Source organism: Oculina patagonica, chromosome 3 (assembly GCF_052425735.1).
Source record: "Oculina patagonica isolate OP01 chromosome 3, crgOcupat, whole genome shotgun sequence".
NCBI classification, from domain to species: domain Eukaryota; kingdom Metazoa; phylum Cnidaria; class Anthozoa; order Scleractinia; family Oculinidae; genus Oculina; species Oculina patagonica.
Window position 1 is genome coordinate 18,680,149 of NC_135760.1, and position 26,215 is coordinate 18,706,363.

General features: G+C 37.9%; 1 protein-coding gene across 1 annotated transcript in view; it reads left to right on the top strand.

Annotated features, from left to right (window-relative positions):
• The first annotated feature begins 1,682 nt into the window (after positions 1 to 1,682).
• LOC144645261 (putative ATP-dependent RNA helicase DDX60) overlaps positions 1,683 to 26,215 on the top strand; it is a 35,304-nt gene continuing 10,771 nt past the window's right edge. Inside the window, exons 1-31 of the mRNA XM_078504751.1 lie at positions 1,683 to 1,890; positions 3,899 to 3,996; positions 4,421 to 4,510; positions 5,378 to 5,492; positions 5,842 to 6,011; positions 6,648 to 7,045; positions 7,302 to 7,406; positions 7,537 to 7,665; positions 7,812 to 7,970; positions 8,324 to 8,492; positions 9,010 to 9,159; positions 9,864 to 9,975; positions 10,145 to 10,260; positions 10,511 to 10,689; positions 11,120 to 11,168; positions 11,572 to 11,766; positions 12,669 to 12,862; positions 13,269 to 13,397; positions 13,530 to 13,679; positions 15,079 to 15,201; positions 16,112 to 16,207; positions 16,336 to 16,451; positions 16,645 to 16,730; positions 16,996 to 17,162; positions 19,179 to 19,283; positions 19,454 to 19,576; positions 21,156 to 21,331; positions 22,401 to 22,586; positions 22,697 to 22,811; positions 24,319 to 24,489; positions 24,690 to 24,794. Of these exons, the coding sequence (XP_078360877.1) occupies positions 3,900 to 3,996; positions 4,421 to 4,510; positions 5,378 to 5,492; positions 5,842 to 6,011; positions 6,648 to 7,045; positions 7,302 to 7,406; positions 7,537 to 7,665; positions 7,812 to 7,970; positions 8,324 to 8,492; positions 9,010 to 9,159; positions 9,864 to 9,975; positions 10,145 to 10,260; positions 10,511 to 10,689; positions 11,120 to 11,168; positions 11,572 to 11,766; positions 12,669 to 12,862; positions 13,269 to 13,397; positions 13,530 to 13,679; positions 15,079 to 15,201; positions 16,112 to 16,207; positions 16,336 to 16,451; positions 16,645 to 16,730; positions 16,996 to 17,162; positions 19,179 to 19,283; positions 19,454 to 19,576; positions 21,156 to 21,331; positions 22,401 to 22,586; positions 22,697 to 22,811; positions 24,319 to 24,489; positions 24,690 to 24,794 (4,275 nt within the window). The 5' untranslated portion in view covers positions 1,683 to 1,890; position 3,899. The remainder of the gene's footprint in view (positions 1,891 to 3,898; positions 3,997 to 4,420; positions 4,511 to 5,377; positions 5,493 to 5,841; positions 6,012 to 6,647; positions 7,046 to 7,301; positions 7,407 to 7,536; positions 7,666 to 7,811; positions 7,971 to 8,323; positions 8,493 to 9,009; positions 9,160 to 9,863; positions 9,976 to 10,144; positions 10,261 to 10,510; positions 10,690 to 11,119; positions 11,169 to 11,571; positions 11,767 to 12,668; positions 12,863 to 13,268; positions 13,398 to 13,529; positions 13,680 to 15,078; positions 15,202 to 16,111; positions 16,208 to 16,335; positions 16,452 to 16,644; positions 16,731 to 16,995; positions 17,163 to 19,178; positions 19,284 to 19,453; positions 19,577 to 21,155; positions 21,332 to 22,400; positions 22,587 to 22,696; positions 22,812 to 24,318; positions 24,490 to 24,689; positions 24,795 to 26,215) is intronic.

Consider the following 26,215-nt stretch of genomic DNA (forward strand, 5'->3'; position numbering starts at 1 on the left):
CTGCTCGAGGTTAGCTACAGCTGCGATGCAAATGGAAACACGAAAGACTGCTTTAAGTATAGACCAGATAAAACGTTATGGATTGAACCAGTTGATTGCAACAGCGCTGAATTTCAGAATGGAACCGTAGAGGTGAAGTGTTATAAAGTAGTCTTCAACTTTGGATTGGCCGCAGGTGTAAGCTACGGTACATTTCAGCTTTCTATGGTTATCCTAAATGTAGCTGTCAGTGCTCTGTTGGTAATGAGACCAAGGACTGTACTTAAAGTACAAGTAACGCTACCGGTATTGTACGTCTGTGCTTTGGTGGCGATCATAGTCGTTGACCTAGACCTCAGAGACCGAGACCCGATCATTACTTCTCAAGTAATTCTAGTAACGTTACTTGGATTTTTGTTTTTGTTTGGGATTCCTTGGAAAGATCTCATCGACTTAAAAGAGAGGGACAACCCGGCTGCTACCGGACAAGAAAATCCTGCAGCGGACAACCTAGATGATGTTTTAGGGTTTTGGCCCGAAGAAGGTTTTCCCGAAATATCAAATACCGGTCAAGAAAATCCTGTAACGGACGACCCAGATGATGTCTAAGTGCTTAATTTGGACCGAAGCAGGCGGGACCGCATGAGCCCGAACAGGGTTTTGCCTAAATATCAACTACCGGCCAAAAAAGCCTGTAGCTGTAAAATGCTTTAGTTTTATTGTATGAAAGTTAGTACAAGCCTGATTAGAGCGAAAAATTCAGTGGATCATTTACAGTTCGTGCAGCTGGCATCGCAAAGGAATCAGCAACCATCATTTATTATTTAGTGATATTTCTTCGCCTTGTAACGTTAAGTAGGGCGCAGTTGATGTTTTAGGGTTTTTGTCCCAAAGAAGGTTTTCCCGAAATATCAAATAGCTTATAAATGTCCACCCAAGTTTAAAGAGTTCGATGAAAATTTGCAACTCGTGTAACGCTGTTAAAAAAACAATTAATATTAAGACAAAAGTCATTACGGAGATTGTTTTTATTACTTTTGTGAATTCGTGTGCGCTATGTTTATAGTGATTATTATTGCCTTTTTATCGGACAGGCCCCTGCCCTGTGAAAACGTATGCACTTTTAATGAGGCTTGCATTTAGAGTGGGAGTGGGAAGAGGAGGGGGGGGGGGGAGGGGGTGGTATTTAATTAGGAGGGCGATTGCGCAAATATATCCGGCAAGAGAGTCAGGGCAAGACATCGATAGTTAGGCAGATGCGTGTGCGCTGAAATTTTATGTAATTTACTCACTGTAAGGAGAGTGGAATTTCTTTGGATGGACTATTATGTGTGAGATCATGTAAGCTAAACTATGAGCTTCTTATCCTTGGCACTGTATAAATATCGGTTGGTATAATCCATAATAAAAACAGATAAAAGCTGCAATAAAATTTTTGTTAACTCGTGTCATCTAGTATTTTCTTTTTTATTTGTCGACAACGTTAACTGAAAATGACAATATTCCCTGTAGAGATGATACTTAACTCATCTAAGACTACAGAGGAATGCACGTACGCTGAACAATGTTGTTAATCAAACTGTGTATTCAAAGATCATTCAACGTCGAAATTTCAATTTCAAAACAGCCCCTGAAGTCACGCGTGACCACGCGAAATACTTGAGCGATGGTGTGACGCCTATGCTGTTGCGATTCTTGGAAATTTGGGTAATTCTTAGAAAGCAAGCCAAGCCAAATTTGTTATGTTATTCTGGCGTTCATTCGGTTGTCGTATTCTTGTAGAAGTTGATCCCTTTATAGGGAGTGTGGCCAGGTTTATTAGTCAAAAAGCATTTGAGAAGTGCCAAAGGAAGGAAATTAAAGCATACGGCAAAATTTCAAAGCCTTGTTTTGGCTTTTGGCTGAATTCAGGTAAGAGTTATAAATGTGAAAACAACTGTTGTTTCCTCAGTCTTTAAATTGCTGTAGATTTTAAAACATGTGATGCCGAGGGCAACTCAAGCGAGGAGTGTTTTATTTTAAGTTACGATTTATGGGGAGAATATACCTAAATGATTAGGACAATATTGTGCCAGACTGTTGTCTGGCACAATATGAATTCTAAAATCGCTCTGGGGTAATTGTACACATGTACATCAAACTCAAATTCGTAAAAACCCAGTCAGGGAACTATTCAAAACGCCGTCAGCTTTTGTGTTTTCGAATATTCTTATGATGTTCATCGATTAAAAATTAATGTAGCGTGACTGAAAACCCGAGGAAAGAGATTGTTTTATATTGTTTATATTTCTAATACATCGCGAGCCAAGTCTAGAACTGTCGCTGAATATGAGACTTTGCCTTTTTAGTAGACACAACAAGTAGAGCAGCTGATATTCAGTACATACCAATTGTTTATGAGAAATTTACATGTGAAGCAAGCTAATAATTGTAAATGCGAAAGGGGAAGAATTGAATTTCAAATAGCTTGACATAGAATATAATTTATATAAAGAAGAGAGGAGAAGTATACAAAATCGAAGAAATAGCGATTCAGTTCGATTATCAAATGTTGTAAAAAGTCGTAACCATCGCTGTGATTTGCATGAAATTTTTTCAGCTAGCCCTGTATTGGTGACAGTTTTTCGAAGGTTAGCTAGAACATCTTTCAGTTGTTGTTCTAGTCGAGTCTTGAGACCTTAAAGCGAACCATCGCCATAATATATAAATAGCGTGACCTGTAGCCGGTCTGGTGACGCAGTAGCAAGATATAAGGACTGTAACTTTACCGATTAATCAAGCAGCGAGCAAAACATGAAAATTAATAGACGACGTCAAATAGTGGCCATGTGCCGATTCTAGGCTGTCAGTAAAGCTGGCTTTAGATTCATCCTTAACGAAAGGATCGACTGAAAGTCCTGAAATGAATCAAAAACTGGCTAAAAATTTGGCTTGCTGGCGCAAGGGCAGTCAAGAAACAACGGATGGATCAAATTCCTATTCTCGTAATGCTGTCACGCAACACAACACCAATGCCCGATTCCCTCCATGCATGGCGCGCGCCCGCAGGGAATGAATCATGGTAGTTGTATTCATCAAACCATGCGCGAGACTTGAGCAACGATGAATACAACTACCGTGATTCCCATAGAGGGAATCGCCCATTGTACAAAAAATAAATAAATAAGTAAATAAAAAAAAATCTTGGGGTGTTCAATTTCGAAACAATTTTGTGGTTCCTAGCAGCCATCACGATATTTTAAAGCTCATCGGACTGTGACGGTAACTGACAGCTGGTGTAAATCAGTCACTTTCCTTCAGACGAAATGAGGGAAAGATCACAAACTACTAGTTATAAACTGACAAAAACAGTAACAACATTGTTGATGTCTGCAGATGTTTGGTGTATTAAACTTCATTCTTTCAATTAAAAAAAGAAAGGAAACGATGGCCTGTCTTTTAACTAACAAAACATTAAAAAACATTGTTGATAGCTGAACTGAAAAGTTTGGTATAAATTTATTCTTGAAATTATAAAAAAAGAAAGAAATGATGCCCAGCCTATTCTCCATTAAGACTGAAGGGGGAAATTTCCAAAATTAGGGTAAATCCACAGTCGGTGACAACTGAAGGAATGGGAGAGATCGTCATATTTAACAGAGAAGAGAGACATGTCAGCAGACCACGCGAAGGAGACGTTTGAGACCTACCCCCACCCCCCTGAAAAAAATGTCCTGATGACGTTGCACTTCAGAGACCCCTGTATTGTCTCTGATTGGTTGTTACTCTGCGCGAAAAAAAAAAAAACTCCAAAAAAAAAAGAAAAGAAAATCAATCAGAGACATTGCAACATCTATATCGTCGTTAGTACAATGATGAAGGTTTTCGGCCACCTAATGTCTTTTAAATTAAATTGCAACCAGTCAATTTCTCGATTTAGGATGGCCGAAGGGGGCGAGGACTATTATTCTTCATCTGATGAAGATGACGCAGATGCTTTACCGTTTGATTCCGACACTGATGATCTTTGTGATGAAGGTAAGTGTAACCATTCACTTCAAACAAAAGGCTTAATGACCACTATTAAGTGCGCTGGCTTATTAGTCTTAAGTATTACTGAGGGTAGCAAACCAACCGTAACAACATTCGTTCAGAAAGTGAGCACGTTTCTTTTACCATTAATCGTTAAGTCTGCCAAGCCGGTACAACTTTTGGCCAAGTTCGTCGATCCGTAAAGATATTTGCCAAGAAACTTTCATTTGTTTAAACCCCTTGAATACTAAATACTACTTTTGCAGGGGCGTTGACTTCATTCGAATAGTAAGCGCCACATAATTTACCGGCGCTACATGCCTCATGTCATATTCAAATCGCGCTTATAGAATATGGATACCAAGTATAAACTGACTTCTATCGAATTTGTTTTAAAAGTGTCCTTAACAATGGTTATTTTTAATTGTAGACGATGACCTCGATGAAGACGTGGTCCAGCTTGAGGATGACGAAGACGGAAACGGTGGCAAAGATGCAATCGCATTCTTGAAAGAATTAGGTAATGAAGTTTTCATTATTAGAGACATACAATATTGGTTAATTAATGACTGTTTAGCTAAAACAAAAAGTTAGGTCTTTCCTTGTAGAAAGTAGAAAAACTTGGCCATATGAAGCAATGCCTACTCGCACTTTGAGCCCTTTCAAAGGATTCAATAAGTAATTTACTTTAAAAATGGGTGCATTAGCCTCTGTAGCGGCGGAGCAACGCGACGAAAGGCAAGTGGAAAAAGGTGAAGGATCCTCCCTTAATTCACCGTTCTTCGTGCCGTTTTACCAGCAAACCGAACGCCTTGAGAAAGGCCTCATTAAAACCAATTTCGATCGTTCACGGTCGCCATAATCGTTCGGATAAAAATTTGAAGCGATCCAAACGACCACGATTGTATGAGATACCTTAAATCCTTGTTTGAAAAAATTATATGAAAATCAGCCTTAATCAAATCAACTGCTCCCGCGACCGTTGTGCCCTATTGTGCCTTTATGCCTGTCTACTATATAATATAGTGATGGCAACCACTAACACTAGAAACAAATTTACTAATTCGTAGTAGGTGGTAGCACTCTTTTTAATAATGTCGAAATTAATATAAATAATAGCATTGAACACATATTGCCAGATTTCACTTATACATATATTACTCATAGTATGTTTACACGATAACATGTGACACATGAACAGACGAACTGCTCCCAGTGTGGCTTCGCACCACAGTTTGCAGTCTCGTAGCCTGCGAACGCAGACGTATTTCCGGCTGTCGTTTCTCTCCGGAAATACGTCTGCGTTCGCAGGCTAGCTTTTCGTAGGCTTCTTTTCAATTGCAACCGCAACAGTAATGGTCATTTCTTTACTTTATAATTTTTGCAGATTCTGATAATCAGACGGAGAATGGCGGTCAAAGCAGTGGAAAACCACGCCTAAATATTTCCAAGTGCATGTCGTACGTCAGTGAAAAATTCTACCGGCAAAAAGTGACACCATTGTAAGTTTGAGTTCTTTTATAAAGGAGTGTCAGTGGTGGGATAAAGCGTGGAATTTCCTGAATAGCTTTCTGCTTGTGCAGTTTCGTTCAAGCTCTGGCTGGGGTCGTTGTGTTGTATTCTCGGGCGAAAAAGACACTTACTCACATGTGTTAATGGGTACCTGAGAAACTGTAAGGCAACCCGACAGCCGAATAATGGAGTGGATTAGCAGCTTATGAAAGCGAAGTAGCAGAACATGTATAGCAGCTTTACGCCACAGAGACTGGGGCCGTAACCTATTTTTGTTAAGAAATTTACTTTTTTAATCTTCTCACAAATTATCAACATTACGTACGTTTCACCTAACAGGCACATAAACATCCTGACGGACTTTGTGGACGCGGAGATCTTTATGATTGATGGCGACTCGTTGCTTTTGGAACTTCTTGGAGAGGAAAGTTTGGATTGGAGACATGGCGGACAGTTTCTGTATCTCACGTATTTACTGGAACGCTTTTTGCAATACTTTACAGATAAAGGTTAGCTCCACTTGCATACAAAGCTATAACTGACAGTGGAATTTAAAATAATAAAACACAAGGAGAGCAGCAGCGAAACACGAACAAACAAACAAAGTAATTTTCTTTTAATTGCTAACATAATCTGCGCTAATATTTGTTCTAAATAGTTTTATGCAATTTCCAGAAATGTGCAAGATGTCAGAAATCGACAAAAAAAATGATCAAAGAAAAAAGATCCTGGGATAATAGATTCCAAAACCATCCACCAGGGCCCGGTTGTTCAAAGCACGATTAAGCTAATCCAGGATTAGCGTAAAATTTGATTTGAATTTTTCGTTGAGGTTTTCTGTTAATATTTCTGTTCCCCCAGTTTTGACGTGGACCAATCTCAAACTTAACAAAACATTAGCTATGGAAAACCCTTAAAACAAGAGAAATTAAAATATTGATCATCTTTTAATGCTGTGTTAGCGTTAATCGTCTTTTGAACAACCGGGCCCTGATTAATATTGCTCACTTGGCAGGAGAGGAAACAACAACAAACCGTACGCACGCATTGTGCTCAAAGTACTTCCACTTAACTAATTTGCTGAGTCCTCGGAAAGGTATTTTGCTACCGCAATCATTTGATAGATTGTTTCTTGTTCAACAAAGGTGGTGTTTTCCACATCGTCTTCTTTAAAGAAATGGAGATCATATGGAAGACTCAACCGTCCATGCTGTTAGCTCGCCAAGCTATTATTCTTCATCTTCAATATAACACCCGCTTCACCGTTGTCACTTCGATCGGAAATTTCTGGGAAGAGCAATGGCACGATTACGTTGATGACAAAATCCCGGCATTTCTGCTGCTAACAGACGCGGAAAACATTCCATGGAAAACCAGTAGAGCGAAAAAGGCAGAGTTGGAGTTTTTCTTCCGAAGTTTTCTGTTAAATTGCCTTGGGCATGGATTAAATTGTGTGTTTATTTCGGGGATAGAGATGACCGCTACAAAAGTTATGGGATTTTATGTGGAGTCCTCTTCGTACCACAAATTTCTCTTTATGGGGGTAAGTACCTTAAGTCCTGTTTTTGTTAGATAATGCATTGGCAGCGGTGGTCTAAAAGCAAGTGAAGTAAGAAGTGAGAATTACATATCAGTTGTCTTGTTGCAATGTCCTGCTTTCTAACTCCGTTCTCTCTGTTTCATTGTACCCATTTTTGTATTGCATTGTAAACTTTATATCCATTTGAAAACTTTTTGAGTATTTGTATCAAGATTTGTCTAAAAGTCTCGTTGTAACTGGTGTAAATTTGCTTTGATAGTTAGAAAATCCAGTCTGGGAAACGTGGCATTCTCTGATGAGTTCATATCGTAAAGATGCGCCTGTGAATGACCTCCGTTGTCAGGGAACGTATTCACGTAGTGAGGTGGGATACCATTTAACTATCAATTTTAGGAAATTGCTGCTCATTAAGAAATTTCACCACACTTGTTTTCTTACAACCTAACAACAGTGCACTTTTTAATAAAAGCGAACCCTGCCTTTTTAAATCTCAGATTGATTTTAAAGGAGAAATTCAAGCTGCTCTTCAATCTCCGCCACAAGGCGGCTGTCGTGAGCTGGCTACTGTCCTCGCCTGTGCGCAGTTCCTATGCAAAGCCCTTGACGACCCTGCCACTAGTAAGGTATGTAGTAACAATTATTGTTTACGTCACATTGTGCCACGGTAGTTAAAGCTAAGATACGATTGAAAATAAATAAAGTGATCTGAAACTATCAAATCGCTATCTTTGTAAGATTAAATGTAATGCGCTTTGATGTCTCACAACAGGAAACAATGAAAACTGAAGAGGACAGAATCAAGCTATTTTTGCTTCACATTGTACTGCTTAACAAACTGCCTTTAAAGTACAGAGCGCAGGCCATAAACAGCACCTTGTTAAAAGAATTTTATAAAGCCAAGGGTGGCACCGATTATCCTTTCCACGAGGTTAGTGAGCATAAATGGTTTCTGAGTATAAGAGAAAAAAAAGGCGCGGCAATTCATGATTAGGACTTTTCCTTGTTCCGCGTCCCTGGGAATGTTTTGATGTTAGCTAATGCAGTAAACTTTCGTCTAATCGGGGTTTCTATCTAAAAGGCAGGTTCTCACTAAGAATGAAAACAAAGGAAATAAAAGCGTCGAAAAAAGCGTGTACATTAGACATGAGCTGTATACAGCACAGCTAATCATGCTCATTATTGGTAATACCACATGTGGACCTTCGCAGGGTACAGGCGTTAAGTTGGTATTTAATTTTGGGAAACTTATAAAAATGCTTTGTTTTACATTCACACTAACAGATCCACCTCAGTTTGTGGAAGATTTTAAGGCTCATTCATGACGTGTATAGCTCTATGGCAAGTGAAGTCCACGCACTTGACATGTCCTCAGTAGCAGATCTAATGGACGGACGGCTTATCCATGCTCTCTTTTTCTTGGCCTTGGAAGAAACGTCCACAGGATTGGAAGGTTTGTAATGATCTAGGCTATCTTGGTTAGGTTCTTGAAGTTTTGGTTCGTTTTATCATTGGTAATAAGTAAAGTAAAGTAAAGTAAAAACTTTTTTACCGTGTCTATATGTATTTAGCCCTTGTGGGCTAACTGGGGACACCAATTAAAAATACTTAAAGCTATGAATACTTCTTTTGTGGAGATATTTTTATAAGACTGTTCGGTTAGAATCGCCCGGGCCAAAAGCTTCTTCCTAGAGTAATCGAAAAGTATGCCCATTTATCCTAGATTTCAATGTAAGGTTTCTCTTTTCAAACCCTTAGCTTATAGCCAATCATAATATAGGTTTAATCATGACATACCCGGGAACACTTCATGACTCTAAGTTCTCTCCCATGTTCGATTGCAGATTGGCGCTCATTATACCCCCCCCCCCCCCCAACAAGGTTTATTACACTTGCAAATGGATGGAATTGCAAATTTATTTTTGATTTTAAGTTTCTTGACTAACTGTTTTATCTTTGACCTAAACCAGGCCTTAGTTTGCCAGAGGATGTGATCAATGAAGCAGAAGCTGTATGGACAAGGGTTGTTGCTGTGGTGAACAGCTCACATTCTGATTCCCTTGAACGTCAATTTCTTCCCTTGTTTGCTGGGAATGTGACTGGCTTTTATAGATTCAAAGGTAACTTTCACAGTGCCTCGACTGAAAGCCTTGTATCCGAAAAAAAAAACGTTACTTAAGCTTATGGAAAGGTTGGAAAAATATTGCGTTGTTAAGATTTATTGCTTGGGCCGTCACTGAAATAATGTTCCTTTAGCCCATTAAGGAAGTGAATAATCTGAAATAAGCATTTATCACCGGAACCGGACTCGCTGAAATTAAGCAGAAATAGTATTAATTGCGAAGCTATATGAACCGTCGTTTTCTTTCGAAGTAGGTGAGATTTGTGCATAAGCTAAAGGTAGATAAAGATTTTAAGGTAGATTTTAAGGCATGTAGAACAAAGATGTTTAAAACAATTCCCATATCTGCCCTACAAAACACAATAATAACAGTGATGGTTTTTGTGCAATTACGGTTAGTCTAACTTGCGTGTTGAGCATCCTGGGAAGCTGACCATTTACATTTGTCATATTAGCTATGAAATTAGTTGCCATAAAGTAACATTTCCTTCCAGGACTTAGAGTTAAAGGGTCAGTTTCTATATGAAACAAGGCCACCATATTAATGTAGTGCTGACGCAGCAGTGCTGGCGGTCGTGGTGATGACTGCGATGATAATGATACGGAGGATGAAGACGAGGACCAAGACTAGAACAGGGTTGTGTAGGGGTGCGGGGACTCAGACTCATGTTAAGGTGTAACATGATCTCTTTGTTTTTGCAGATAGTTCCAAATCGGACTCCTGGGTGAAACTGAGACGTCTCCTCGATGTGGAAAATGTTCTTGTGGACGAGTATGCTGGAGACATTCGGTCAAAAATTAACACCATTGCTACGTAATTACATCCCAGTCTTTTTAAATACATATTCTAGTGTCTCTTAACCTAAATTAGTTTTGCCTCTCTGTTGTAAACGTTCAGAAATAGTTGCCTGGTGAATCCTAAAACACAGACATGAATGCGTTGTGGCGAAGGTGGACGTAATATTTATTTTTGTTTCTTTAAGAGATGATAGCCAAGACGAAGTATTCAACATTGGCCGGGAGTTCGACGAACGCTATCATTGGCATTCCCTTAGACCTCTCACAGATAAGTACGAAAGGACAAAGGAAACATTCACAGGTAACAAAAAGAAAGAGTTAAGGTACCCTTAACAGACGTCGGCACTAGTCTAAAATTCAGCCGTCCTCTCGTCCCAACCCAAGAGAGGACGGCTGAATTTCAGACTAACGTCGGCACTAAATGGAAGTTTCGTTTCATTGTATAATCTTTCTTTTTCTTTACCAGATGCCTTGGATTGACAAGGCGGTACCGAACTTTAATTATTTAACTATTCAAAATTGTCTTATTCGAACCTTGCACTTTTTTTTAGAAAAACCTCCAGACGACCCAAAGAAGAAGTTCTGGTACAATAAAAACAAGCAAACGTTTGCTCGTTTTCTTCGATTTTATGGCAACTCGATTGAGGGCGGAATTGACCGGGCAAAAACAATTACCGTCACGGAAACTGATAACAAAAAGAAAAAAGGGAAAGACAAGGCAGGCAAATTGGTAAATTGGTAAAGCGGTCAGAAAATAGCTTAAATTATATTATTTTGGTGTGTAATCTTGTATTAAAGTGAGAACCAAGAACAGACAATATTTCGACAGTTAGGCTAGAAGAAATTTGCGAGCTTTGTGGTCATTGAGATTTTACATATCCTTCATGTTGTTTTCTGGCTTAGGGAACATGTTTTGTCTATTGAAACAAAACAAAACAAAAAAAAAACGTGGATGGAGCTTTGGCTGTTGTTAAAACGGACCCTGTATTCTATAAGAAACAAATCCACAAACGTTTTCGACCATTTAACTTGTAATATATATAAGGGATCATTATATAAAACTTAGTTTAAGCTTTTGTGAGTAAACTACTTTAACATGTGACCAGAAAATGCATCGCCATTTATTCTTATTACTGTTCAGACTGTAACTCTTTTTGCAGAGCAAGAAAAAAGCGCAAATTATTGAAGACAATGAACAGAGGCGCAAAGGTGTGTACTCATCGAATAAAGCATATTTAATTCACGACCTTGTCTTAAAAAAAAAATATATAGATTGGTTTTCACTTGAGTGTCGAAAGTAATTCGTATTTGCTTTGGTTTTGCATTACCACGCTCAGTGATTAACAAATTCGCGCCACTGTCTCAACCACGCCGGTTAGAAGTACAGCCAAAACTAATCGTGCCTTGCCCACGCGCGTTATCCCGCGCTTGGCACCAATGTATTTGTTACGAGCAGTTTTAATGGTTCACTGAATTATCTGTGTCCTTTGTGATTAGCCAGAGTGATCACTTTGGTTTTGGTCTTAAAGCACTCAATCGAAAACCGCTTTTTTTGTTTTGACAGGTATTCAAAAAAATTTCAAATTTTTTCATTTTGTTTTATTAACCACAGACAAAGACATGAAAAGAGAGGAAGACAAGTGGAATCATGCTCTTAATTGTATCGAGTCACGTGTGAACAAGAGAAACTACATTACTGCCTTGGAATCGGTCGAGGAGTTTTTATCACACACCAAATTCCCACAGCAACGTCTTCCAGCACTCATGAAGAAAGCAATGTGTTGTTTCGGTGCCTGGCAAGATGAACGTGAGTAAAAATAAAGAACCGTTTATTTCGTTGTTATTATATCATATATTGCGATTTCAGATTCAAATTTCAGATTTTTATTATTTCACACTTTTACAAAAATCATACTCTATTACACACTATTTACAAAAAAAAATTAATTAATTAAAAAATGAAAATATAACAATAATAGAAACCAGAATAAAATGTTTTCAGTGACCAAAGAAGCATAGGCTATCGTGTTGGTCACTGACACGTTCAAAAAACAGACAAGACACATCGATTATTAGAAACAATAGAAAAAAAAAGTACAGTGTGAATATCAAATGTATACAAAATAAACATGTGAAAGGATGGATAAATTGTAAATAAGCTTAATGCAGAATACAAACAAATTATGCAGAAGAGTAGGATTGGGCGTTTTAAAGGTATAGTTTATATTGGCTTGTGAAAGAAAGTGTAAGGCAGTTTTTAAAATCTGTTGGAAAATTTCCCGAAGTTTTGATGAAACAAAACGGAAAGAAGAGATCGCATAGTTATTCATGAATGTTTCTAAAGTGTACCATTTTTCCTCTTTAGTTTGTGTGCTCGTAACTAGCCTTCTTCCTAGCTCCTTCCTTTTGTGCCCCAGCTGTTTTGAGGCTAGATCTTCAGCCGTTGTGGGAGTCCGGTTGTCACAAAACGGCTGGGAATTGAGCCTGGGTGCTTTTCGCCAGACTTAATGAAAACCATTTGGATCATATAAAGCTTATGAGGCCCCTATAGTGAGGATAGAGGAAGCTCTGTCCAGACGGGTATTTGTGAGTCATCCGGCGACAGTCTCTTTTGCATGTGATTGCAACTGAGCCTCTTTAAATTTCCTTTTAACTTATTTAGACATTTAACACACAACGATTTTTTTTATTATATGTGCGGCATTACAGGATATGGAGATCTAACATCAAGTGACATGAAATATGCTGTCCTTCTCATGGAAACTACGCAGGAGATAGCCCAGAAGTTGCAAAGCTTTCTTACGGCCAAAGACAAGAAAACGCTTGCCGGATACATGCAGAAACTAGGATTTCAGGACATTGCAGCCGTGTTTTCTGACTCACATTCAGAAAGTAAAGAAAGGGTAATTAAGTCAATTTTTTTTCAGTTTCTGCAAAGAGTTGGTACGTATAAATAATGCTGAAATCATAACTGATCAGAGATTAAAGTCTAACGAGGTCTCCGTGGATTTTTGTTAGAAATTTAAAGATTTCGAAATATTCAATTAGATAAACGAAACCCTGATATCAAGGTTTGTTATCCGTTCTAAAGTAGGTGCACACCTGAAAGTAGCCCACTCTATTTAGCCACTGCCCTATTAGCTTCTGTTGGCCAGTATAAAAACAGCACAAAAATGAATCGTATTTTTCAAACATTTAAATCACCGCGTTTTTTTCTTGTAACAGTATGCGTCTCATTGTCTTATAAAATCTTACAACCAATGCAAACACAGTAATGTAACGTCCCATAATAGTGTTTCTTGTCCACAGGACGGAAAACTCTCGGTGCATCAGACCAGTGCGAGATTTCAGTTGGAGCACATGGGCCATCTGCTGAAACGAGAAGAACCTAGCGATCGCGACCCACGAGTAGAGCACTTTAATCCAGATATGTGGCAGGTGGGTTGAGTAGGAAACTTGTGATGTCGTAAAACAGTTTCCTTTTAGATATATGATTAATAAATCTTTATAGTAAAGGTCGACAAAGTAAAAAATCTTACGGGAAGTTAACTACGACACTTGTTTGTACAGCGTGAGCTCCTTGATGCTGTGGATAAGAACGAGTCAGCAGTGATAGTGGCGCCGACCTCGTCAGGAAAGACTTACGCCTCGTACTACTGCATGGAGAAAGTGTTAAGACAAAGCAACGATGGTGTAGTGGTTTATGTTTCACCGACAAAGGTAACGAAAACCCGGCAGTTTGAAGCTCTGTCGTTATTAGACTTACGTAAACTGCCATTTTCATTTTTTCATTCATTTCCGGTGCAGATAATGCGGGCATGTTAGGCCTATACAACACCCGATAATGAATATAACTGAGCTCAAGACGAAATAAAATGAAATGTTCCAATTTTTCGTGTTATTCTTTATATTTGACTAATCTAGAACCATTTTTGAGTTATTTTTTCAAAAATAGCTCTTAGTCTGCGTGATGGGCCGTGTAGCCTGATCAGTAGCTCAGTCAAAGAAGTATGTTTGTCACACCAATCAGATTTCAGGTACTGTCAGAACCAATCAAATTGTAGTTTATAAAGGGGAATCAATCTGACACAGTTGTAGTGAGCGATTTCGTTCGAAGATTTTAGATTTGTAGGAGGCGGAATTGGTGAGTTGTGAATTAAACCTGGAATAAAAAAAGTGTTTTTCGTAACGCTCACTTGCTTACAACGTACACGCCGTCAGCAAAATGCCCAACACAAACTTGTTATTCGTCTTATTCGAGCCTTAGTTTTGAATAGGCTAGCTTTCCTGACCGTGGTAAAAATTACATAAAGCATTTGCACACAGCAGATTTAAAGATTAATGTTGTCATTATGATGTTAATACTGTGGGTATATTTACAAAGAGTCGAAGAAATGGTAAGGAATCTTCTTTAGATTGCTAAATATCACTGGAGACTCCGTGGCGTAAAATAACTGTAAACCGCAATTAATTATACCTTTAAAACATAAAATTTACGTTGTGAATGAACCAAAATCTTTGTTGAACAGTTCTGACAGGAAACAAATACTCCAGGTGTACTGCACTTTAAAGAACTTTTCAAAAGAGAGTGGTTTTTGATTTGATTCGTTTATTACTTCGTTTATTACAGTACTTTTCGTTCAATGACCATCGAGCGGGTTAAATGAAGACATGGCTTTTTCGAGAAAAACAAAGGTATCATGTTACAAAAGTGAGAAAAACAACAGTCTTATGTTACAGCGTCTGGCAAAAAGCTAAAAGTATTCCGTAACAAAAAAAAGTATCACGTTACGGTTGCTACAAAGCTAGCACCAAAATAACCGCTTTAAACAGAATAAGAACGTGCCATTTTGTGACATTTTGATAATTAAATTAGATCTTGTTTTTCAATTAAATGATGAAAATTTACGTATTGAATAAAACAATTCTAATGTATCAAAATGCACGTAAAAATTATTTCGTTTGCAACCAAATTTTGTGCAAAAAAGTTACTCCGTGGGCCGCCATACACAAATAGCTCAACCCATCACATAAACCATCCCCAGCCCATAAATTGAAAAAATAACTCCTGCACGCTTAGCGTGCCTATGTTTCTTAAAATGGTATTCTTCTGTTTTAGGCTTTGGTGAATCAAGTCGTTGCCACAGTTTACGCACGATTTCACCGTAAACAGCTCCCAGAGGGAAGAGCAGTGTATGGTGTGTTCACCAGGGATTATCGATACAATACATTAAACTCCCAGGTAATTATATAAGGTCATGTAAGTGCGTTTTACTGATTTCTTGAACATTCTTCTTTTCCTAAAGATATTTACCTTCCCTCTTTGTTTTATCCGCTCTGCGGATTTTCAGGCTTTAGTTTAAGGAGAGTGTCATATATTTCGTTAGAGCAGTTAATAAGAAACTTTAGATAGCAGTACGAGTACGAGATCGAGTACGACTTTTAAATTTTAATCCAGTTACCGAACGTTCCCAACGCGGTCACTCCTCCCTGTTGCTGACCAGTTGAATTGAACACTATCGGCATGAAATTGGTATGAAACATGATAATCACAAGCTTAAGTATAAGGTTTGAAAAGTCGTACTGGTACTCAATCTCATACACGCACTTTGTTCGAATAACAATAATAGTTTTTATCATAAGCAACACCATACGTGTGTATTTACACACACACACACAAAAAAAAATTACCATAAAGGTCCCTAATGGCGTTTTCGATTAAATTTGCGTTTGCTGATGGAAATTTGACGTACCTGTGAGACATCCTATAACTCAATGATGATGTTAATAGACCTGTTAATGTATCTGTAGCGAATTACTTTAAAAAAATTGCTCTCAATAACGAAGTATATATATATATATTTTTTTAAATTGTAATTACTCTAAGGTAATGCATGGACTCCTTTTTGTACTTTTGTTGTTGTTGTTGTTTTTTTTTTAATCATGTAAAAGAAAAGTAACATTGTATAATCTTCAATAGTGTATGTAATTGTAAGTAATGTACCTGTTTTTATGTGTATCAATAAAGTGTGTTTATCTTCAAAAAAAAAAAAAAAGACCTGTTAATGTACTTCATAAAGTTTTTAAGGGGTGCTTGTATCTATTAGTACTTTGTATGGTCAACAAGATCAACATCATTTGTTTCCCAACAGATCCTTATTACAGTTCCTCAGTGTCTAGAGATCCTTTTTCTCTCGCCTCACAGACAGAACTGGACAAAGAATGTCAAATATGTGATCTTCGATGAGGTGAAAAAAGGAACTTTCGATTTTTGGCCATTGCTTACTGCATACTTGCGGCGTCAATTTTTCAGTTTCGATTTTCAACAAATAGAGTGCGCTGCCTTCTTTGCAATGAAGCTCAATTTGTTTTGCAGGTTCATTGTCTTGGTCAAGAGGAAGGAGCAGAAGTCTGGGAACATCTTCTTCTTCTGATTCGCTGTCCTTTTCTGGCGCTCTCGGCAACCATTGGAAATCCACATCACCTAATGGAGTAAGTGTTGATCTTATGATTGTTAAAGGTTAATTTCTAACCGTGTGGGCTTGTGGTAAAAATATTTTGAGAATTCTAGTAACGGTTTGTTTCGGTATGAGTCAATGGTATTGGTATTTTGAGTCTGGGTTTTTGCCAAACGCGTAACAGTGAGAACAGCTTTCATTCTCATTGGAGCTTGTTTGCATTGCAGGTGGTTGCAAGCTGCTCAAGACTTCCGCGAAAAGCAAGATAAACAAGACAATGGCGAACTGAGAAATTCATACAAGATTAGTCTAGGTAAGCGAGTAGATACATTTGTTATCTTACTGACTAACGACACGCCTGTTGTCTTCTAAGAAACTAGCCCCTGGATGAATTGACACCCGCGTACAATCCTAAATAATGAGTCCCCAGATTAGTAACAACTATGTGACGTGCTCTCCTTAATGATAACCTCCTAGTTTTGTGACATCTGTGTGTTTTCTTTAATTTAATGATGCTTGTGATCTCCCAAGTAAAGACTTTTTGAGCGTTTACAGTTTTCTTTGTGATTGTTTTAAAGTTATCTGTGACGAGCGATACTCAGATCTGGAAAAGAGTATTTATCTTCCAAGTCCCAGTATCGGTGGATTTTCTGAAGAGACCGGAAAATATGAGAACATTCACGGTGTTAAAAACACAGATGAGTTTGTGAGACTACATCCATGTGCTCAACTCGGAATTAAACAGGTTATAAAACATATTTAACACCAGTATTACTAGTTTTAGCTGAAGGCTGTTTGTTTTCGTTTTTGTTATCCCCGAAAGATAATTTATGAAACAGTAGAGAGCTTTTCCCACTAAATTGTAATAAGTATTTTCTTCTTTGAACTATAAAATTTAATCACTCTCTTAGGCCCAGGCCAAACGTCGAACTTCACATGAGACGCGCTAAATTGTAATTTTGGTCGACCCAAGTTGGTGAAGCTCGACCGTTGGGTCAAACGTCGAACATAATTCGTCGAACCGACCGTCGAACCAAAGTCAGAGCAGCGAGAACGAATATCGAGGCTAAAAATACATTAACATACAAATTTTAAGTGTCAGTTTCTCTTAAAGCGGTCCATCGCAGTTCGGGTCGGAAAAAAGTTTTCCCTCAAACCTTGCCCAGTGAACTATCTTAGGTTGTACGTAAATGCAACGACGTTTAGTTTTTAAGCGATGGCGTGACATCGCTTATATGCCATCGAACGATCGGTTCGTTTTGTCTGTTTGGCCCGATCGAACAGAAAATCAAGTTTAACTTAACAAGAAATCGCCGCGTAAACACAAAAGCAAAATACTTCCGTGCAGTTAGAATGGAACACTACAATGTATAAACGAAAGAGACTAATTATATATGATGGGGTCTATTAGATTTAGTTGACAGAAATTTTTAATTCTTATAATACAAAGGGACACTGTGAGCAAGAGACCGTTTGACCTTTCTCGCAGCTTCAAAGCTTGCTCGCGCGTATCGTATGTCGTTTATCCGTGATATCACACTACAGTATAACGCAATATTTGTTGAGACAACATAGGGAAATCTAAAAAAAAGTATAAAAATATAAAATAAAATATTACTTTTGTTCAGTTGGGAAAATCTACGAAGAAAATGTATTATTTGCATCCTTGGTCTGTGAATTCATAACAGCTATACAATCACTAACAAGCTTCTTATGTTTAAAAAAAGGTAAGCTGCAGTTGGATAACAGTTTTTTCACACACAAGGTGTCAGCTACTTTTCCTCAAAATTATGTAAGACCCCTTGTGAAACGCCATCGCTTCTACATGCATCGCGTGCCATTTTTGGAAATACGTTAAAATATATTTTTTAGAGCTCTCAACAGTGAAGGCTGCAAAAGGCCTAATTTTGAGCTTGGCCAGAACGAGAAATTTCATAAGTTGACGAGCTCGCCGCTCAAAAACAACCAAACGCACCAAACTATTATTATTATTCCTAAGTTAAGTGGTTCTTCAAAGGTTGGGAACGCGTGTTAATTTTGATATATTTTAATTTACGGGTCCGTGAAAATTTAAATATCAGCAACCGTTAGATCGCTTTTTGTAAACATGCAAAAGTATGGTGTCTTCGCCGGCCTTTATTTCACGAGTCCAGACCAGACTATCTAAATTCCAACTGAATCCTACTATACAGATGTTAGGAAGCATAGAAATATGAAAATACCTTGCACTTTTTACCTTCCTTTGCCACAGCGACTTCGAACATTTTGTGCTTATGCGAGTATTTCATACACATTATGCAAATGAGCTTACTTACTCGCATAAGCACGAAATGTAAATGTGTTTGTCTCTCAGTTTAGTATGTGAAGTTCGACGTTTGGCCAGCGCCTTAGTTCCTTGCCCCCGGATGGGGGATAGGGCTGGGGAAATAAAAACTCTCTTTCGTCTCACAAGCTATTATTTATTACATTGGGGTATACTTGACGTTCGTTTTACATTAAGATTACGCCTGTGTCTGTATTTGAAAAATTGAACCCTAAAATGAATGTAGTTATTGACCTTTACGCTAATAAAGACGATAGCTAAGAAAAAAAGGGTTTTTTAAAATTTCATATCTGCACAATGCGCTTTGGAAAAGCCCATTGGAGACTACTCGAAGCAGGAACGACAAAATTATTCCTTTTAAAGTTTCAAGGTGTAACTGCAACTTACATGTATCTGTAAATTAAACCTGGTAGTTATGCTTTCTGCTTTTTATTTTAGCTGCGGGAAAATGGTTTTCCTGGTGATATGGCTCTCACTCCTAAAGAAACTCTCCAACTGTATGACGTCATGGTTCAGCACTGGCCAGACAAAGAATCACTAAAGGTCAGCGGATAATTAAAAAAAGTAACAATTGAAAGTTCTTTAGGCTCAAAAGCCACTTAGTGTCTTTGTGCTGCGCTGGCCTGGAACCATCTGGATGAACAAAAAGTCCCTTTGAGCGTCCTCGTACCACTTTCGTACACTCACTTGGAATGCCACGTTTCTCTTTGCAGGACCTTGTTCCAGAGCAATACTTCACACAAAATGCATTCATTCACAAGAGTCATGTCCGACAGTACGAGATGAAGCTGAAGCAAGAACTTAAATCCTGGGTGGATGACAAACACTTGGAGAAGGTAAACTCTTTCTGTCGAGAGCCTACAAGTGTTGATATCATAGGGCCCCCTGATCAAAGTCAAATCTGATAGCTGCCTATGTTGTTAGCTTTGTTAGACAAGTGCAACATGAGTAAAACTGCTGGCTGTTTTATTGAGTCGGGGGAACAAGTGTCAGTTGATTTATTATATTGTGCACTGAAAAACCTTTTTTTTTTTAAGGAGTGTACAATAAACTTTTATCCTTGTTTATATACTTTTTTAGCTTTTTAATAGAATTAAGAGTACATATTGTAATTTATTAGTATTTTTTTAACGTAGTTTTTTATAAATTTGTGATGCGCATTTGATCATTTTTTACATGTATAGTTTGCGCACTATAAATATTAAATTATTATTATTATTATTATTATTATTATTAAGTCAATTGTAATCTATATATTTAAAACTTAACAAGTGCATCAAGTTAAACTTACTGAACAGTGAATGTTTTCTAAGGATGCATGTTCTTAACGCGTATTTTCAAAATTCTTGAGAATTTGCTAGTTAATTTTATGCACCTTAATTCACGTCATTGTTAACAGACCTTTTGCAGCCTACTTGTTATTCTTTTGTGTTCAGGCAAATTGCCCTCCAAGCCTCATTCGCATGTACAAAAAACAAAAAGACTTTGAACCTGCAGCGAGGTTTGGAGGGCAATTTGCATGAACACAAAAGGATAACAAATAGGCTGCAGAAGGTCTATTTAAATCACGCTATTTTACAGCACTTGTTACTTTAACCCTTTCAGTGCTAAATTTCTCCAAAAACAGGGGTTTTTTCTACCGTTAAACTGAATTTTTGATGCTACGATCCTGAATTTCCTTTAACTTTGCTTAAAAAGCACGTTTCCACAATGCAGCAAGATTTTGACGAAGATTCCATTGAAAAATGTACAAAATTGTACTTTTTCGATTAGCTCTGTCAGGATGCGACCGATACGCAAAATGAATAGTTCTTTGAAAAGGTCAAACCTAGCTCTATCAGATGCTTATCACTAAAATCTACTGACTTTCAAATTGATGACGTCACAAGTGGTTCATTGACTGCTCCTCCAAATGTCGAGAAAAGTCGACTTTAGCAGTGAAAGAGTTAAGACACCTTTATTTTCAGCAAAGTTACAGTAACCTTCCTCTCTGTCAGAGTCAGTATCATTCAATATTGATTTTAAGATGTTTTAAGTTTCTTGTACTCAACGTATATCTCGTTTGTCTTCCTATTTACCGGTATTATGTTGTTGGACGTTTTGGAAATTCGCGTTAATTTAATGCATGTAAACATAACTTTTTGAAAATTCGTGTTAATTTAAAACGCGTAGATTTTGGACGCGTTGTTGAAATGTTTCGTTATATTTCTATAACAAGGTAATAGCGGTCACGACAAAGTAATAAGAAACCACGGGCTTTTTGTTATAAAATTAGGCATTCTCTGTAGTATACAGCCTTTGCAATAATAAATTAAATTATAGTGTTACAAAGGGTTATAGATTCGAGATTCTAACCGATAAAGGGGTATTTTAGGAATCAGTTCTCAAAATTGTCTATGTTACCATTTTGTTCAGGTGGAAGCTGTTATACAGACTCTGAATTCTGTTTGCGTTGATAAACGGACTTCAACTGAGGAAGAATGGGGCAAACTAGGAATGTCTTCTACTGATAAGATCTTTATCAGGATGAATTTTCCAAAGCTCGTCGAACAACTCAAAGCGCAAGATAAATTGCCAGCCCTGGTATTCAGGTAATATATCGAGTTCTGCGACAATCTCTACCTCTCTCTGCACGTGTTTTGGCTTTACAGTACTATTTTGTGGCTTAAAAGAGCGTGTTTTGGCTTAACAGTATGTGTTTTGGCTTAACATTACGTGTTTTGACTAATAACAATACGTGCTTTGGCTTTACAGTACGTGTTTTTGCTTAACAGTACGTGCTTTGGCTTAACATGTACAGTACGTGTTTTAGCTTAAAAGAGCTTGTTGTGGCTTAACAGTACGTGTTTTGGCTTAACAGTACGTGTGTTGGCTTAACAGTACGCGTGTTGGCTTAACAGTACGTGTTTTACCTTAAAAGAGCGTGTTTTGGCTTAACATTACGTGGCTTAACAGTACGTGTTTTGGCTTAAAAGAGCTTGTTTTGGCTTAACAGTACGAGTTTTAGCTCAACATTACGTGGCTTAACAGTACAAGCTTTAGCTTAACAGTACGAGTTTTGGCGTGTTTTGGCTAAAGGTCATTCCCAGTATTGCACTGCGCATCACTACTGCACATAATTTTACGCGTGATTAGCGCGCGCGGATTAAAAAGTGGCGGCTTCCTCTTTACGGCTGGACCTCGCCAGAGAGGTTAATCGTCATTTTCTCGCAAACAAGTACGGTGACCTATCATTTGTTTCTCCTGTTTTGAATTAGGTAGTAACCTTCTTGCTGTAGAATAAATATGGACCAATTCTCAGTGTAGAATAAGAAATAAACGTCGGAAACGTGAATTTAGCAAGCAATCGTCACTATACTCATGGTGATATTATAAAGATTCAGTCGGTATAAACAATGTGCTATTGCTCTTAAACGAGCATGCGCATCCCCAATTTTTATTTCAATATTAAGTTCCTATGACATAAACAATCAATAGGTAAAGTTTGACAAAAATCTCAGTGGAATAGCCTTAACAGTACGTGCATGTCATTAACGTGTACCGTGTCATTACACCAGTCAGTACCTATTACCAGTACGTGCATGTTTTGGCTTTACAGTACGTGTTTTGGTTTAACAGCTTTCGGGAAGTGATGTGCTTCTATCTACTTTTATTGTTTAGCTTTGACCGCGTACAGTGCGAGATACTGGCTGAAGGAATCACTAGGGAACTTGTAGAAAGAGAAAAGGTCCTCAAAGGTGACAAAAGTAATTTAAAACTCGAAAAAGATAAAGAAAAGAAACAACGGCAGTCTCAGAAGCAAATGAAAAAGAAAAGAGATTTAACGGAGAAAGAAAAAGCGAGAAGGTTGGTGAGACTTCTTTTTTTTTTAGAATAAACGTTCAGGTTGAATGCCAATGATCAATCAGCTGCCTTCCTAGTTAACTAGGTGTAGCTTTGTTTCCGTCCCTTAACAGAGCAAGCAGCCAACGAGGGAATATTGAGGATCAAGATGAGAAGAAAGAACTTCCAGTTTCAGATGAACCATTACCTGAATGCACACTAGCGTTCACGCATGGTATTGGAAAAGAGGTAACAGAAAAATAAAGAGGTACATTTATTGCATTGTTGCCTCTGCTGATGTGACATCCCCTGCTATTGGTTTATCTTATCTAAATACTGCAACTTATGTAATACACTCTTTTCTTGTGTATTACATGCACCGTTCATCAAACTATCATTAGCATCGAACATTTGGCTATAGTGCAGGTTTTTTATCGTTTTATGACTAGTTTTGCCATTTAGAGACAGGAAGATCTTTATACGGCCTAGTTAAAAACATATAATTGTGTAAATAATAAAGATGGTAAATTTTAAGCTCGGTGATAAATAAGTTCCCTGAATAATAATTGCCCCCGCAGGGTTCTGGCCCAGAGGCCAGAACCCGAGGAGGCACCTTAGAAGTCCCCGCGTAGGTAGATAAAATGTGTACATTCAGTGAACGGTACCGGAAAAAATTTCGATTTTAGTCAAAGCGGCTCGCAAAGGATTGCCCAAATATTGCCAAAAAATTTCCCTAATTCTCGCAAAGGATTGCCGGAGCCCTCGCCAAGGAGCAATGGAAGTCAGTGCCGCAAAGGATAAAAATAGCCGTCGCACTGTGATCACAAGAAACATCTGTTGCTTGAAGAAATGGCTGTAACGTGTACGTGAAATTTTAATCATACCGAAAATAATATGAAGCATAACAGGCGTATCATCCAGGGACTAAGAGTTTCTTATCTTAGTCAGCGACTGAACGTCGTGAAAACAGGTGGAAATCGTATACATCTTACAACGAGAAATAAACAAAAGCGTGAACCTTGTCATGTAATCACAAGGTAATTCGTTTCGCTAACAAACTGTCAGTTTATTTGATCCAAAGGGTGGGTTGAATAAGGATCGAAAAAATTGTTGACTCGAATCTTTGAAGACCGTACCTTTGAATGTGCCACATTTTGTTACTCGTGGAATTGTTAGGCTTTTGGCCTGGAAATTATTATAAGTTATTTTTGAATGTTATAAGCCCGGGAATAAGCTTGCGTGTTGTCACCACGAATAATGTGTTATAGGTAATATATTCGACTTGAATTTGTGAATTTCTTTAGGACGTAACGGTGTCACACAACAAGAAATTCCGCAGCAAACAATGTCGTGACGTACATGGTACAGTAAAAAAAAAAGCCTAATTGTGTAGTCCATCGGCATCAATAATTAAAGGCGACAAAAAGACTCCACTAATCTTAGATTATTGCTGTAAAACAAAAAAATAAAAAGGCGGGGCAGCTTAGTGAGAACTATAACTAGTGATAAATAATTGCCAGCCTAGGGTTTATTTTTAACACATTCTTAGAATTTCGCACATTGTAGCCTCTATTTTCTTATAAAATGTATTTTTATATGAAAAATGCATTATAAATGTTATACATTTTGAAAGTTTTAAAACTTTGGTCAATATTGCGACTCGTTCTGGTGCTTTAAATTGCATTGGAAGCATCAAACAACAAGAGCTGTATTTAGCTAGTGCTTATCATTGATTTATTTCTTCTTTTCACTTCAGGATTTGAAGAAAATAATAGACCGAATCCGGCAAGCTCCGGGAAGAAAGACGAGAAAACATACTATTGCATTCAAGCTGGCTTTGAAACGAGGAATCAGCTATCATCACGCTGGACTTGACAACAAAAGGCGTTCCGCTGTGGAAATGTTGTTTAGAAGGAGATATCTTCAGGTATGACATATTACATAATTATAAGACAGATTTGTTACAATGATTTACTCGTTTACTTTATTAGCGTGAAATGCGGATAGTCAACCCGGCCGATGCACCTCTTTAACTGTTCGTTCGAACAACTCTCAGGTCTAGCTGTCTTAAGTAGTTCCAGTCATTCTCAGTAAATAAAGTGGAGAATGATCCAGGTTTTTTTTTAGGTTGTTACAGCAACAAGCACATTGGCCCTTGGTATTCACATGCCTTGCAAGACAGTCGTGTTTGCCGGAGATTCGACATACTTAAACTCACTGCAGTATAGACAGGTAAGTAAGGTAGGCAAAGATGTCGAATGGAATACGTATGGAGTTTTGGAGTAATGGAACATATAGAGATTTGGTAGTTTGTTGCTTGATATAGATTAAAATCATGCGAAATTACATTCAATTTCCAGCATACTATTCTCTCGTTTCATGGGTTTGACTGGTTTTAACTCAATTGTGACGTCACAACTCATGACTTGGCTTCAACTTGGCCTTATTAACGGTTCTCTTCTATTTTCCTTCTCAGTATGCCTGACTATAATCAATTTTAAATTTTAAATTAGCAGTAAGAGAAGTTTTAAAGTGTCTATCCAGCCTACAGGTTTTTTGTGGTTTTCGTATCTCTTTAATGCATTAACAAGTATTCTAAAAGAAATTTTTGGATTCCTCCACTTTTTCGCTGTAAAATCGAGCTTTAAAGTTCCCGCTTCGGCCACGCCCAAAGAAGTTGACCGCGTGATCGAGGATTGGTGATGAGTGACGTCATATCAGGAACCGCTCGAAGCGTTTGCAGTTGTTTATTTGCTTGACAACCACTACATAAAGTTTGTTTTTCCCAAGAATTCTTCGAGTTTGGATGGACTGATACTCACAAGACAGCGATTTCTTATCTGAAGAAGACGTGACTAGCTGTTCATCTGATTCGAACGAAGAGATCGAGTCCGGAGAACTCGAATCGTTCGCTTGCACTGCAGTAGAAGATAAGAGTAACAAAGAAGAAGGCGCTTACTCTCAAGAACCTCTAACGGACGATGCATGGATAGAAGAATATAATCGAGAGAAGCAACTTATTGAAGAGAGGGAACGAAAATTACAAAACCAGCTTAACAGAGTGGAATTAGACACATACCGGTATATAGATACTTTTTCCAAACACTCACTCCTCGCGTTAAATTTGCATTTTGTACGCAAATTCACTCCAGAAAGCTTTGAATGGAAACTTGACGCGTCGCGAAACCTACAACGACGGACGGAAATCGATCTGCATTCTCAGGCTGTATACCTTTTAATTTTCATTACAGATGTGAAACGAAAATGAAAACAATATAACGAATAGACTGTAAGCACTATTATTCCCGAAAATTGCCCTTGACACGCACACAACGCATTGACTTGAAAGTGGTATGCTTGTTTGTTTTCAATCGAAACTTGTCGCGTCGGTAGATTTGCGTATGTTGCAAATAAATGTGCCCTTAGTTGATACGCAAAAGATTGATATTAATAAACATGTTTATTACTTTTATTAGTCCCTTTTATAACAGCTTATTAAAATACGAGCTACTTTAGTCCTTCTTGTTACAGCCTAATAAAAATACAAGCGACTTTTCACGCGTTTAGAAATGCCGACAACACGCGCTTATGATAAGTGCGACTGATTGTCTCAAAAAAGATTAACCTATCGATTTTAACTTTTATAACTTAGA